The sequence below is a fragment of the Abramis brama genome, assembly GCF_963993115.1.
Source record: "Abramis brama genome assembly, chromosome: 22".
NCBI classification, from domain to species: domain Eukaryota; kingdom Metazoa; phylum Chordata; class Actinopteri; order Cypriniformes; family Leuciscidae; genus Abramis; species Abramis brama.
The window spans coordinates 17,717,775-17,733,034 of NC_139984.1; the positions used below are offsets into that span (position 1 = coordinate 17,717,775).

The window sequence follows — 15,260 nt, forward strand, 5'->3', positions numbered from 1 at the left end:
AACAGTTTTGAATCAATGCACAGTTTTTAGTTGAAAGGTAAAGTGTTAAATTATTATTAAATGCCCACTGAAGTGCCTAGAAACTCTCAGAAACAGGAAGACAGGGCGAGACATATCGAGCAGCTCCTCCCCTTTTTTAAAATAGCCAGTTTCGCTTATATCACCACAATTGACAGCTTATGACAACCACAGTCTAACAGATTCCCCCTTTAGATTTAATATGAAACTGTTTCTAAAGCAAAACAGTGATCATAATCATGCTGAGGGATGTGTAGTTTGAAAAGTGTAGTTTGTGTAGATGTGTCGTTTTGAAGTAAATTTTGCATGGCACCGGTGTTATCTCTTCGACTCGTCAGTGCTGTTTCTAATGCCGAGTCTGTCTAACCGTTTCTCCTCCTAATCTCCTCCATATCACTTTAAAATATAGCATTCTGTGTAGCTCAGCCAATGGTGTGTGTTTTGGGCTATTGTTTTGTCTGACCAGTGGCAGATTGGGGCGTGTTCTTGAATCCAGTTTAAAAACAGTCATTTTTAATGTTGATTCTGTTTGGTGATGCAAGTAGAGCAGAAATTACACACTTCAGCTTTAAAAAGGGAAAGAGGAAAGATTTTTTTGACGCCTGGTTCTTTCAGTTCTCCTTCCTTGCCGGGTTTACCCTGTTCCTTTTCTTAGTTAATGTCTTTTGATGCATGCAGAGAAGATCAGGTCTTAATCCTCAGATGTTGTACATCATGCATGAAAACAGGTACAGAAAGCCTTAACTAGACTAACCAGAGAGTTCAGACTGGGCCTTATGCAGTCTGAATTTGACTACATCTGTTTAAGGACTAATTTGTGAGTAGCAGAGCTGTTTACTTGTGAAGATTTAGTAACGTAAACTGAGACAGACACTATCTGAGGCTAAATCTCTGGTCTTGCTGTCTTTTTTACTCTGTTATGTCTGTCTTTAAGTTCCCTCTCTTGTTGGCCTTGATGTTATCAATGTCTGCCTGTGTTTGTCACTCCCCTCAATCTCATTATTTTCCTCCTCCTCTTCTCTTTATCTGCCACCTTTCTCTATTCACTGATACAATTCAACCCCACCCCTTACTGCTCGTGGACATGGCTTTGTGGTAATGGATATAGATTTCCCCCGATGTACGGCGTCTGAAGCAACGCTGTGTCCAGACCAGGCGTGAGCTAGCCATGCGGTTAGGGGCTCGAGATGTTGGCCAACTCAAACAAAACTATGACATTAAGGTACATTTATACAGTGGTAAATATGTGGTTATCACTGATTCTTGAGACATGGGACAAAATGTCAACTTATGAATGACTGAGTTTCTGTAATAACCATGATGTGTCAACTCTGTAAAGAAATAGTTTGGGATTTTTATAGAATTTCCATTATTTTATGTTTGTTCTGTTAGTAGCTAGAAACATCAGACGAAGCAAAACGGCTCTCGCATATAATACATGTGCAATATTCAAAATATAAATTGTAATATTTTGTATTGTAAATCTACTGTATTGTTTTTGCTTTTTCTTAGAAATTAATACTTTTATTTAGCAAAGATGCATTTAAATTATCAAAGTTGACAGCGAAGACATTTATAATATTACAAAATATTTCTTTTTCAAATAAATGCAGTCATTTGAAATTGGAATAATATTTTACCGTATTATCTCAGTATAGTTTTACTGTATTTTTGGTCGTATAAATACAGCCTTGTTGAGCAAAGACTTCTTAAAACATTTAATAAAACATAAAAAAAACTTTTGAAGGGACAACAGTTGAACGTAATCCAATCCATAGAAACTAACTAGCAAACAGAACTCAGGCAAAGCAGAACAGGGAACAGAATGAAAACGAAACCAAAACAGAACGGTTTATATTTATATATATATATATGGGGGGTTTTGATGCATATTGAATGACTGTCAAGGAAAAACATCGTAGAGAAGGAAGAAGCAGAAATATAGCTGAAAAAAAAAAGAAGCTCTGCAGCACATTTTGTCCCAGTTTTTTAGGATCAGTTTTATATTTCACATTAGACTAAATCTAGATAATGTACATTTAGTTGCATCTGTAATTTAGACAGTATTCACCAAAATTCACACAGCTTGTACGCCTTGTAGGTATGAAGTAGTCCATCATATTTTTTTTCTGCACAATGAAAATGAAACTGAGTGTTGGGTAGTTGACAAATGGCCAAGAAAAAGTACTTTTTTTGGAAAACATAACTTTTTAAGAAAAAATACATATATTTATGGAGTATGAAAACTGCAGTTTCAGAAAATAGTAGTGGTCACTCATTTTGTAAATGACTTCACATATTTTTTTCACGTTTTCACTCAACAGTACTGTAAATGTGTCCTATGGTGTGACATTTAAAAAGTACTAAGACATTATATTAAATAACATAAAAAATACTTGAGACAGAATTGTTCACATTATTAAACATTATTTTCTTAAAGTGATATTTATTTTACATGGAAGTACTAATTAGAACCATTTTCACCATCAATGTCAATAAAACTTTTTCGCCAACCTTACAAAACTGTTTGAAATTGTACCTATCTAAGAGGAGATATTATTGTAACTCCCCTAATGCCAAACTTGACTCTTTTTTTAAAAGATATTTTAAAATAAGTATATTTTTCTGTTGTTTTATGTTTGTCATACCATAGGACAAAACGTCACACCAAAGGACAAAGATAGTCATTGCATAAAAAGAGTCAGAATATATAGTGTTTATTGTAACAATTATAAAGGAGGACATTTGTTTTTTGTTGAAACTTTATCTATTTGTTTTAATAGCTTCTTAAGGAGGTCTTGTCCTATTGTGTGACATCTGTGTCCTATGGTGTGACAGGCCAAAGTGTCACATCAAAACATTTGAGCTTTTGTGGCAGTTAATAACCATGCTAATACTAGCTGAACTGTCATTAGCAATTGGCATGATACATTTGCATAATATTACATAGTCCTGCTGTTAAAAATACAAATTTGAATTAAAAAATGAAATTTAGGGGTGTCACACCAAAGGACAAAAAAACTTAACAACTTCAGTGGTCTGAAAACATAGTTAAATATTTGAACAATTCTGAGAGAAATACTTACCATGTGCACTGCTCATGGGCTTCATAGGGGTCTTCAGTCACATGACCTTGAATGGGGTCTTTCAACTAAATGTAGTTGTCCATGACATTGCCCGACTTAATATCAGGTTATTGCACAACACCAAAGGCCATTTTTTTCTGTGACAAACTTTATGAAATTCCTACACTTTTAGAAATGTGTTTATAGGAAAAGTGATGGCCACTTAGTGAAATAGACACTTGCACAATTATGCCAGGAGTGTTCATTAAGATTTTTAAACATTATTTTATTTATTTATAAAAGTTAATATTTATGAAATAATTTTGTCTACCGTCACACCATAGGACGATTTTGAGATTTGGCTCAAAGTTGTAAAAAAAAAAAAAAAAAAACTCGGGTATTAAAACAACAAATTCATGTAAAACAAGGAAATGTTTAACCATTTACAGTATTCTAAATGATGAAAATGTGAAATAAATTATTTTTTATCTTCTGTGACGGTGAAAAAGCCACGTCACATCAACTACCCTGTTGCAACTGAGTAGAGAGGGACCTTGAGGGTTTGCCCTGCTGCTAAACACGCTGATCCACACAGGAATTTATCTCCTCTCTTTTAGTTCTGCTGATTCATTTTGTTCCTCGCTGTCATCTTTTGCGGTCTGCCTATCGCTCTGTTTCCTCCCATAGGTTCAACAGCTAATGAAAGCAGCTAGGAATGGCACGAAAGATGGACTGGAAAAGACCAAAATAGCCATGATGCGCAAAGTGTCCTTCCTGAGTAAAAAAGACTGCACAGGTTTGACTCAGACTTTTTGACTCTCATTTCCTCTTGTTCATTTCTGGTGTTTATTCTGACACCTGGAAGGATTCAGTACAGAAACAATACTAGAAACTAGATACCTCTTTGAATGTTTTGAATGCTTGAATTATTCTGAGATAACAGTTGGCATATATTATCACAGAGCTACAGAATAGTGTGTACATTAGAGGGAGGAGTGAGCCAATATGGCAGAAATTGGAATAGTCAGTAATGACAGTGTAAATGAGGAGTTTAACTGTGCTGTACTGTGTCAATGTGCAGATGACACAGAGGATGATTCTGGATATCTGGATGTGACTGTATCTGAACTCAAACATCCACCACCTCAACTTTCTCCAATGCCAGAAGGACTCAGTGGCCAACAGGTGCGTGTTTATGTTTGTACTTGTGTGTGAATCTGTCTGCATTCCTGTCAGTATCATTCTAGCCCTGCTAGAAGCTGCTGGTGTGCTGTCACTTAGCCTAATATAATTGAAATGAGCATTTTGCATTTTGTTTTTGTATGTACAGATTGTCAGACGTCATATTCTTGGCTCTATCCTCCAGAGTGAAAGAAGCTACTTAGACTCACTCAAGAGGATCCTGCTGGTCAGTGACACAATCCTGACATCACATCTGAATAATAATATTCCTTAATTTTCTCTATGAAGTGGAAAGGATGGCAAAAATAGGAATATAGCTCAAAGGGGAAAATAATACTGTGTTAAAAAAGCTTAAAACTGCCTAAGGTGGTTTGCTGGTCTTAAACAGTTTAAGCTGGTTAGCCAGCTGGTCTCCAAGCCTGTCCAGCGGAAGGTGCCTAAAACCCCTCTAAAACCATCAAAACTGACCATCCTAACTAACTTGGGCAGGGTGATTTAAGCTTTTTTTTTCAGTAGGTTGAAGACAAAAACAAAATGTATATTGTATTATTGTAAATGGACAAAAATAGATGTCATTTGTTTTTATTAAATTAATAGATACATCACAATCTGAATGTAAAAGAGACTCATACCTACCGCCTGAATTATATTTTAGGAATATAAGAAGCCTTTGATGGAGGCGGAGCCCCGGATCCTGAGCTTGAAGAAGATCCAGCCCATTTTTTACAGGCTGAAGGAGATCCTGCAGTGTCACTCCATGTTTCAGATTGCTCTGGCCTCCCGTGTAGCAGAATGGGATAACACTGAGAAAATCGGAGATCTCTTTGTTGCTTCAGTATGTCTCCTGTTGTTCTACTAAAACATTCAATTTGTGGTGTTTTTCACAGCTTCTGATTGTTTGTTCATAGATTTTTTTTTTGCTCTGGTTACAAAAAGTTTAGGATTTCTCTGCTTGAACTCTCATTTTGTCATACTTGTTTTCGATTTAAAAGACACACTTATGCACAATTGCATAGCATTGATCCAGCGGATTTGTATGGCCACAAAAATGCCCTTTTGTATTCCACTCCACATTTTAAGAAAAAGGTTTTTGCATGAATAAGCATTGTCATATCCGCTTATTAAAGTAAATATGTGTATTAATGTGTAATGGTCTGTATTTAGACCCTAAATTGACTCGTTTTCTGTTGGTCTCTGTGATGAGGGATCTTTGTAGATGGAAAAACAGAACATCCTTTAGTCAGCAGTTCTATTTTAAGTGTGCAAGTTTCCTCTGCATCACCCAGGCTCTGCCCTGCAGCTGAGCACATTATTTTTAAGACCGTTGGATCAGTAAAATTTAAAACAATCATGCAAATAGTCCCTTCATAACTATTGACAATAGAAATGCAAGCTCAGTGCACATTGTACGGTCACAGATCATTAGTACACAGATATTATGTCTGAAATGTGGATTGTTATGTCCGCCACTGAGTTTATCATTGTCTTCATTCCAGTTTTCCAAGTCAATGGTGCTAGATGTGTACAGTGACTATGTCAACAACTTCACCAATGCTATGGCTCTGATCAAGAAAGCTTGTATGTCCAAGCCAGCATTCCTGGAGTTCCTCAAGGTAAACTCCTCAACCTGCCCCTAAGTGTTTATCGTTCCTCCTCAGTGCTTAATATGTGCTGCTTGCTAATGCAGCATTACTATTATTCATATTTAGGATTAGGTTTCAAGTGATTTTAGACATTATAACATTGTTATAGACATTATAACATTTTGTGTTGTTCTGGGTTGTAGAAGAAGCAAGCTGCCAGTACAGACAGAATCACACTCTATGGCCTGATGGTCAAACCAATCCAACGCTTTCCTCAGTTCATACTCCTCCTGCAGGTTAGTGCTCTGACACACACACACACACACACACACACACACACACACACTGGTTTACTATCTTTGTGGGGACTCTCCATAGACTTAATGGTTTTTATACTGTACAAACTGTATATTCTATCTCCTTACACTAACCCTACCCCTAAACCTACCCATCACACACAACTTTCTGCATTTTTACATTTCCAAAAAAACTCATTCTGTATGATTTATAAGCTTGTTTACCCATGGGGACCTCAATTTAGGTCCCCACTGTGACACGAGTCCCCATGAGTTTGTGTGCATTCAGGTTGAAGTCCCCACCAGGATAGAAAAACAGGTACACACACACACACACATAGACAGACACAGTTAATGACCCTAATACGTTGAACTATTTAGAGAGTATTTTATGATGGTGGAATTTCCTCAGGCTTTTCTGTATGGGGAAGTGAAAGACAGATTGCTAGTAAAGCACATTAAATTTACACATAACATGTGCTTACTATCAAAACCATGATCTGATACTGCACAGCTAATGCTCAAATATGTAAACCTAAACGCTGGTGAAATCCCTCTTGTATGTTCTGATTACATGTATAAGATTATGTTTTTGTCATTAGATCATTCTTATATGCAATGACTTCATTTGCATGTAGCCTCTGGGGTGATGAGGCTGTTACCGCAGGCTGTTTTTCAGGGACATTTGAGTTCATATGAGGGGTGTTATATGGGTGTACAGTTGAAAATGTGCTGAAATGTCTAAACTGGAGAAATCACAGAGAGTTTGCCATAAAATCACATTAACAGTCCATTTTATATCCGTAATCTGACATATTTCCAGTGAGGGTGGGACTTGATTTTATAGTAAATGTGGTCAGTTTTCATTTCATGTTCCTTTTAATGTGCACTATTGCATGTAAATTGAGAACTGAGTAAAGTAAAAGTCTATACTGGATTAACGGAATTTTTGTAGGTTTATTTCCCACATCACGTGGATCTTGTTCCCCTTGAGAAACATCTTTTGCTTGCAGGGGACTGAAGCGTTGGCTGAATGACAGATTAGGTAGTAATGACTGAATATATGCTGACATATCTGTGTGTGGTCCACAGGACATGCTGAAAAACACCCCTGTGGGGCATCAGGACAGGCTGCCGTTGCAGCTGGCCCTCACTGAGCTTGAGACTCTCGCCGAGAAGCTGAACGAGCAGAAACGGCTGGCCGAGCAGCTCGCAGAGATCCAACAACTTGCTCGTAGCATCGGTGACCGTAACCTTAGTAAGGTTAGAGACCACCGCACTACAAACACACATGGGACACTTCAAAGTTTTACCAACCCAAAAACACAATGACTTGGCTTTACAAGATAATTTGGCAGGCAGTGTGGAAGGACATGAGCTGTCAGTGTGATTGGACTGCTATTTCCACATTTCCTCTTTCTAGAAATAACTTTGACAAAGATTGTTTCTTGTCAGGATGGGGAGTTGTCCATGAAAGTGATTTTAGTGGCCGCTAATAAAGACCCTATGATATCAAAGGAGTTTTGTGGCTTTCAGTTCATATCTGTTATCTTTGAGGTCATCTATCTGCTAGCATGGAGGAGCCCCTTCCTAAATCATAAAGACAACTATATTTTTCATTTAGGAAGGCCCATGTTCTGCAATGTGTGAAATTATAAAGACAACATGTTTTTTGCAAAATTAAACTGACTTTCATTGTTCTAAAGCCAAAAGAAAAAAATATGGAAATACTCTGCTTAACAGCATAACACCATATTTTTTATGTATTTCTTTCTACCCACTATTACAGAAAAACGAAACACTTTTCAATTCAAATTTATTTGGATTGTATTTATAACATGTTCTTTGCAAAATTAAAGTGGCTTGTATACTGTCGTTGTTCTGAAGCCAAAAGAAGTTATTAATATATTATCATAAAATTATTACTTTGTATTGAGTTAACAACATATTTTTTTGCACATTTATTTCGACCCACTTTTTGAGTAAAGCTAAATTATAAACTTATTATATTTTTACACTTTTCCCCCCCTTTTGCATCCCTCTTGGGGTTTTCAATCACAGAATAAGTTAACTTTTAGAAAATTATCACTTAAAATTAAACTGGGAGTGCCGTCATAGGTAAATTAACTAATTAATTATGTAATTTTTAATATTAATCATTTAATTAAGCTAGACTGATTTAATATATTACTAACAATATACATATTTAAAATATTAATTTAGATTATTTTAAGTCATCCTGTGGCCCCCTTGGAAGTTTGCTGAGGCCCCCAAGTGGGCCCGGAGCACTTGGTTGAGAACCACGGCACTAGAGAGTTCCCACTTCCCTCAGCAGATGCATTACACAAATATATCTCACATTCATATGCAAATAAGCAGTTTTTCTAACCTATAGATTTGTTAGACTGTGCAAGTGTTACATTCAAGGCTGTTAAAACGAGAATGAATTAAGAAGAAGGAGATCAATCAAAAGACATTACTTCAAAGTCAAGAGTCTAAACTGAAGAGCACAGACATACAGGTGATGCAAGTGTTCTGTCATGGTGTGGATGTATTCATTTACTTTTTAAAATGATTCTTTTTTTAAACAGCAGCTGAACTCTGATCAGAAGCAGCTGATTCTGTCTGAGACATTGATTGAGACCGTCTATGGTGAGAAGGGTCAAGTCCTCAAGTCTAAGGAGCGCAAAGTCTTCCTCCTGAATGATATGCTCGTCTGTGCAAACATCAATGTAAAGTAAGTACTCCTCTTCACATGTCCAGCAATGTGGACATCACAACTCTGTCCTTTCATGAGAGAGATCTAAGCTCATTTAATTATGTTGCATTATAATGAAAGAAATCGTTCACCCAAAAAGGAAAATTCTGTTGTCATTTACTCATCTTTATGCTGTTCAAACCTTGATTTCTTCTGTGGAATAAAAAATGAAGCTCTGCTTTTTTTTCTTCATATAATCAAAGTGCATGGTGACCAAGGGCCATCAAGCTTCAAAATTGATGACAAAAAGTATCATAGTCATAGCAAAGTAGTCCTTACAACGCTTTATTCCAAGTTATCTGAAGCTGTACGATAGCATGCTGTTGAGGAAAAGACAAATTTAAGTTGTTTTTCATTAAAAATGTTCTCTGACGACGCATCTTTCAAATCTCATTCATGTTCAAATCTGGCGCGTCGAAACATATCACATCAGGTTTGACATATTTGGTTCTCATGTGTTTCGTAACCGATTGCAACGTGCCAGATTAAATATGTACATATGCAAATATTTAAATTGCACATGAGATTTGAGAGCTTTGGTGGGGGGAGTGAGGATTTTCTATGAATAATAATCTTAAATTAAAAGCTATTGTATGGCTTCAGAAGACATGTTATATAGAGTCATATGATCTACTTTTATGGTACTTTTATGTAATTTTGTATTGAATGGAAAAGAGCAGCTTGAACATCCTGCCTAGCATCTTCTTTTGCGTTTGACAGAAGACATTTAGAATTACATGAGGGTGAATAAATTATGTCAGATCTTTCATTTCTGGGTTAATTAGATATAAATTAATAAATGAGTAGAATTCAGTTACTTGCTCATAATTTATGAATTAAAGGGTTAGTTCACCCAAAAATGAAAATTCTGTCAGTAATTACTCACCCTCATGTTGTTCCAACCCCGTAAGACTTTCGTTCATCTTCGGAACACAAATCTTCAGAACGTAGGCTCACTATTGGCCAGCATCACACGCATCACACACATGACCAGCGTCGGCCAATAGTGAGCCTACATTCTGACGTAGAACCCAGAAGCGCTGCGCTGTTACACTACGTGAACTCACTCAGAGGCCCACATAATAGAAAATGAATAGTTGAATAAAGTCGGGGGGGGTTTTTGTGCACAAAAAGTATTCTCGTCGCTTGATAAACTTAAGGTTGAGCCACTGTAGTCACTTGGACTATTTTAACAATGTCTTTACTAACTTTTCTGGGATGGCAGATATCGATTACATAGAAGCCTATGAAGAAGTGAGCCAGCTCTCAGATTTCATCAAAAATATCTTAATTTGTGTTCCGAAGATGAACGAAAGCCTTACGGGGTTGGAACAACATGAGGGTGAGTAATTACTGACAGAATTTTTGGGTGAACTAACCCTTTAAGGCCATCTTCTTATTAACTCCCTCTTAACTGACACACTGAGACATTGAAACGGGCATTGATAACATCTTTGAGGAGCCAAGGTAACATTCTCACATCTGGCAGGTTTTTTCATTAATGACCACTGGGTCATGCTGTTTTCAAAGACTTCGGATCAGAATGATTTTACACTGGCTTCAAAGTTCTCCTGCACTCCTCAACCTCATCGAGCTGTTCTCAGTGCAGATCATGCATAACAGAGGAATACATGAATAATAATTTCCTGAAATCACAGTAGGGGGTGTTAGGCTCTCTGGGAATCCTTCTGATCACAAAGCTCTAATTGCCCGTCTAATTCCTGGATCTCCGTCACCATCGTTCAGACGTCCTCTGATCACGCATTGTTTGTAATTGCGAGTTGGACTTTGTTTTGCGATCTTAAAACAATTCTTTTGTGTTTAATCAGGGGCCCTCCAGATATCAGCAGCCTAGTCCCCATCGGTCCAAAATACGCAGTTAAATGGAGTGCCCCCCTGCTGCAAGTGCAAGTGGTGGAGGTGGGCCAGGAGACCCCCCAGCGTAAAGACAGCGTGTACCAGCACAGTGGAAGCAAGCGTCTGAGCTCCACCAACTTTCAAGGTTGGTATTTTTAAGTGTACTCCTTTCATGTGGTTAGAGGAGCATGGGAAAAATAACGAACTTGGCTTTTTGAAGTAGTCAGTAAAGCTTGTTCATAGCAGTTTTTTCTATATTGTACAGACACATAATTGGTCCTTCTACAGATTTATATATGTATGTGTGTATATATACACTACTATTCAAAATTTTGGAGTCAGTAAGATTTTCTTTTTTAAAGGAAATTTAATACCTGTTTTTCAAATTAATATCCAATCGTTTTTTTTAAAATTATGTTGTTGTTGTTGATTCACGGTTTCCCACAGCACAACTGTTTTCAACATTGATAATAATAATAAATGTTTTTCGTGCACCAAATCAGCATTTTAGAATGATTTCTGAAAGATCATGTTTAAGAGTAATGGAGTAATGATGCTGAAAATTCAGCTTTTACATCACAGGAATAAATTACATTTAAAACAGGAAAATGTTATTTTAACTTAATAAATAATAAGTGTAAATATTGGTAATAATATTGGTAATAATATATTATATAGTACTTATATATAGTAATATATAATATATAATATAAATTGTAATATTTCAGAATTAATTAATTTATATTAATATTTCAGAATTGATTAAATAAATGCAGCCTTGGAGAGCATAAGAGACTTCTTTCAAAAACAACAAATTTTATCAAACATACATTTTTGAACTATAGTATTTATGTGTACGTTTTAATATTTTAATGATTTAATTTGTATTATTTTGTTTTTGTATTGATTAAATTATATTTTAATTGTAATAAAATACACTTAAATTATGTATTACAATTACATCATTTGTAATGAATATATAAAATAATAATAATAATATTATCTTTACCTACATGTAATATAAAGAACCAGTCAGTATTGACACTGTGGCTTTTTTGGTTCGAGTTGAACAAGACTGAAGATGGTGGCTTACAGTTCAGTATGAGTCAGTGATTCAAACCTAAAGATTTATGTGCGTTTCATTAAAAGAACTGGTACAATAATGTAATAATTTATGAATTATAAAGAATGGAAATTAATTGGAGTACACTAGTTTGTATTTGCGGTATTATAGTGGAGCAGGAAACACTGTCACATAGTATTAATATTCAATCTCCTTATAAATTGTGTCGATTTTGACTATTCTCTGACACTGACAATAAATTCCAATTTTCCCACAGTTACGCTTGTTTTACCTTTGACAAATCACTCTCCCAGAACTAATATCAGTGCATATTCCTCCTGGTACATTCATCTTGTTCAGAAAACCTAAGGTTTCCTCAGAGCTCAATTTTAAACCCAGCTCATATTCTTCAGCAGGGATAATATACACTCACAGTCAGAAGACACTACAGAGGGTCTAATTCCCGGATAACATGAACCAAAAGTCCTTGGGTGACTTTTTTTTTTCTTCTTCTTCTTTTTTTTCTGCATCAGAAACTTCAACTTTTTCTTTCCTGCTGTGTTGGAGCTTTCAGCCTGATACAAATACTGCACAGAATTACAATGTTAGTTGAGCGCAGCCTTTCCGCTGCAAGAATCTGCTGGAGGCGTATTGTTTCAGACCCAAAAGCTTTAATGTGAATATAATTACTGATTATCATGGAAATGTTATTTGTTCAGGAAAGCTGTTTCTGGGACCACCGCGGCTTTTCCAGGAACTGCAGGAGTTACAGCATGATCTTTCTGTGGTAGAGGAAGTCACGTTGTTGGTGGGCACCCTGCAGGGATCGTACCAGGTAAAATCCTCAATCATCACACTGTCGCACACCTGATCAATTTCTGACTGTCAGCGGATGATTCCCTTCCTATTAGGGATGTGCAAAACATAGTTATCTGAATGACTAGATGTTCTTGAAAGGACAGTTCATTTAAAAGTCTTAATTTACTCACCTTCATGTTGCGCATTATTTATTCTGTGGAACACAAAAGAAGATATTTTGAGAAAAGTGTTTTGTTTTGTCCTTACACTGAAAGTCAATGGGGTTTTAATGTTGCTTGGACTCCACTGTTCCTCAACATGCATTCTTTTGTGTTCCGCAAAAGATTGATGAGAGATGTGAGATGCAAAAGATGGCAAGAGATGTGGAAATATGAGTACTATTCGGAACTTCTGTTTACCATACGAGTATATGGGTCATTTTTGGGTGAACTATCAATTTAAGGAAGCCCTTAGGCTTTTTATAGAGATGCCTCCAAATGTTGCTGAAGGGGTGTTCAAATAGAGGCATAGGCACGAAAAAGCAGCATGAGATCAGCCTTAAACATTGCTTATATCATGTATATTTCATAGTCATTTATATAGTTACAGATTTGTACTGTATTATTATGTCATTCATTTCATGTTCCTTCCTATATTCAAAATTTCAAATTTCAAACATTTGTTTTGTAACATCATTTCTGAAAATGTTTAATTGGACTATTTTAGCTTTGTTAGTATAAGATAAGCTCTTCCACAGCCTTGTTTTCATGAATGAAAATGTAAATATTTAAAAACAAAATAATTAAATTTACATCTACCCAGACTAATATCCAAAGTTTACTGACAGCTATGTGAAATATATCTGCAACCTTTTGTTGCACACATCTAGTCCACACAAAAACCGGATTATGTATACTAACAGAAACATTGCTCACAGCAGGCGATTTGAAGTCCGACGGTAATTGTCTTGAAATGTATTGTTGAAGACGGTGGATTTGTAACAAAAGCTTGGCGGTGCTGTCAAAGGGAAGAATTTTAGAGACGCAACTTCTCTGAGAGAGTTTACCGTGCTCACAGTCTAGCAGCTTTCAGCCTGCTAGCACCCTCAATGAGATAGCCTTTAGGTATAATGCATAATAAAGGTATTCATAATGTATGTTGTAATGCATTCAATAATTTCATAAATCCTTCCTTGTTACATCTGAAATTGGTTGTTTATAATGTATTGTATTTATAAAGGTGTATCAATGTATTATAATATATTATAACTGGGGTTACAATTATTCATGAGATCATACAATGCATTACAAGGCATAATTAATGCATTCGAAATACTTTTATAATGCATCATAAATAAAGGCTTTAAGTAAAGTGTTACCAAAGTTTTTTCTGTAAATCCATCCCTTTTAAAGCACGCCTGCTAAGAATTTTGAAACTGCATTGTTGACCTCGCTATTTGAATAGCTAATTATACTAGCTATAATAATACCTATACCTAGTCCCTGTGTGAGGCTCTTTCGTTCTCTAACCTCTCTCTGCGCTTATTGTGTTGTTAATGTCAAAAGCAGGGTGCTAATTGTGGTAACCGGTGCTTAGTCAGTCTGACAGCTGTCTCCCGTAAATGTGACTGTGTGCGTGTACAGAATCTCAACACTACGGTGGGACAGGACTGGTGCATGGCTCTTCAGAGGCTTATCCGCATCAAAGAGGACGAGATCCAGTGTGCCAACAAGTGCCGTCTACGGCTGATGGTTCCTGGGAAGCCTGACAAGTGAGTGTCGACTACCCACTGATGCCAGTGGGCACAGGTTACACAAAATAGAGATGTGCATTAAATTCCCTTCAAATGTGGGCGGATGAGACAGTTACTCTAACTGAAACGCATTCATCCATTTCATCATACTTGTACCAGAAGGATTTACATTTTCTTGGATTTGTCTTTGACAGGCTTTGGAGTTACTCTATCACTCCACACAGCCAAAAGACTTTTGTTGATCAAATGGAAGTTTAATTGGAAGGCTGAACTAAGAGCTTTTAAGACCTCTGGTCATGAGCTCTAATGGACCATTAGGGTTTAAAAGCAGGGGTCTTCGACTTCGGTCTTTTATGGGCCAAGGACCCCCTTGGTGGATAATGAGACAGAGCAGGGACCTCCTGTTACATACAGCCTATACATTTTTATTATTATTATAGTCCAGCATTATATTTATGTTGCTTTCAAATCAATGTCTTTCTTCTGAATATTTTATTCATAAAAAAAAAAAGTCCTTTTTTTAGGACAGATTCCACAAAAATATTAAGCAGCACCAGTTTTCAACATTGATAATAGTAATAAATGTTTCTTGTGCACTAAATCTGAATATTAGAATGATTTCTGAAGGATCATGTGACACTGAAGACTGGAGTAATGATTCTGAAAATTCAGCTTTGCCATCACAGGAATAAATTACATTTTTAAATACATTAAAATAAAATAAAAAGTTATTTTAAATTGTAGTAATATTTTACTATATTACTGTTTTTACTTTTTTATTCAAGTAAATGCAGCATAGTCATTACATTACTATTAAACACCATAGCGTGGGAAGCACAATGAAAACTTTGGGTGAAATTAACTTAATATTGTTTAATGCATAAAAC

The 15,260-nt window shown here is 36.1% G+C and overlaps 1 protein-coding gene across 12 annotated transcripts in view; it reads left to right on the forward strand.

Annotated features, from left to right (window-relative positions):
• Positions 1 to 15,260, forward strand: part of arhgef10lb (Rho guanine nucleotide exchange factor (GEF) 10-like b) — a gene marked incomplete at its 5' end in the record, with an annotated part of 45,093 nt that overhangs the window by 13,429 nt on the left and 16,404 nt on the right. For 7 of the 12 annotated variants that reach the window (XM_084098041.1, XM_084098042.1, XM_084098036.1 and 4 more), the window contains 12 exons: positions 1,127 to 1,240; positions 3,771 to 3,879; positions 4,165 to 4,268; positions 4,414 to 4,491; positions 4,921 to 5,100; positions 5,762 to 5,878; positions 6,052 to 6,144; positions 7,237 to 7,407; positions 8,736 to 8,881; positions 10,732 to 10,904; positions 12,542 to 12,657; positions 14,264 to 14,391. In XM_084098041.1, coding sequence (XP_083954167.1) covers positions 1,127 to 1,240; positions 3,771 to 3,879; positions 4,165 to 4,268; positions 4,414 to 4,491; positions 4,921 to 5,100; positions 5,762 to 5,878; positions 6,052 to 6,144; positions 7,237 to 7,407; positions 8,736 to 8,881; positions 10,732 to 10,904; positions 12,542 to 12,657; positions 14,264 to 14,391 — 1,529 coding nt within the window. The remainder of the gene's footprint in view (positions 1 to 1,126; positions 1,241 to 3,770; positions 3,880 to 4,164; positions 4,269 to 4,413; positions 4,492 to 4,920; positions 5,101 to 5,761; positions 5,879 to 6,051; positions 6,145 to 7,236; positions 7,408 to 8,735; positions 8,882 to 10,731; positions 10,905 to 12,541; positions 12,658 to 14,263; positions 14,392 to 15,260) is intronic. The other 5 variants (XR_014604056.1, XR_014604057.1, XM_084098043.1 and 2 more) reach the window with 2 other exon arrangements.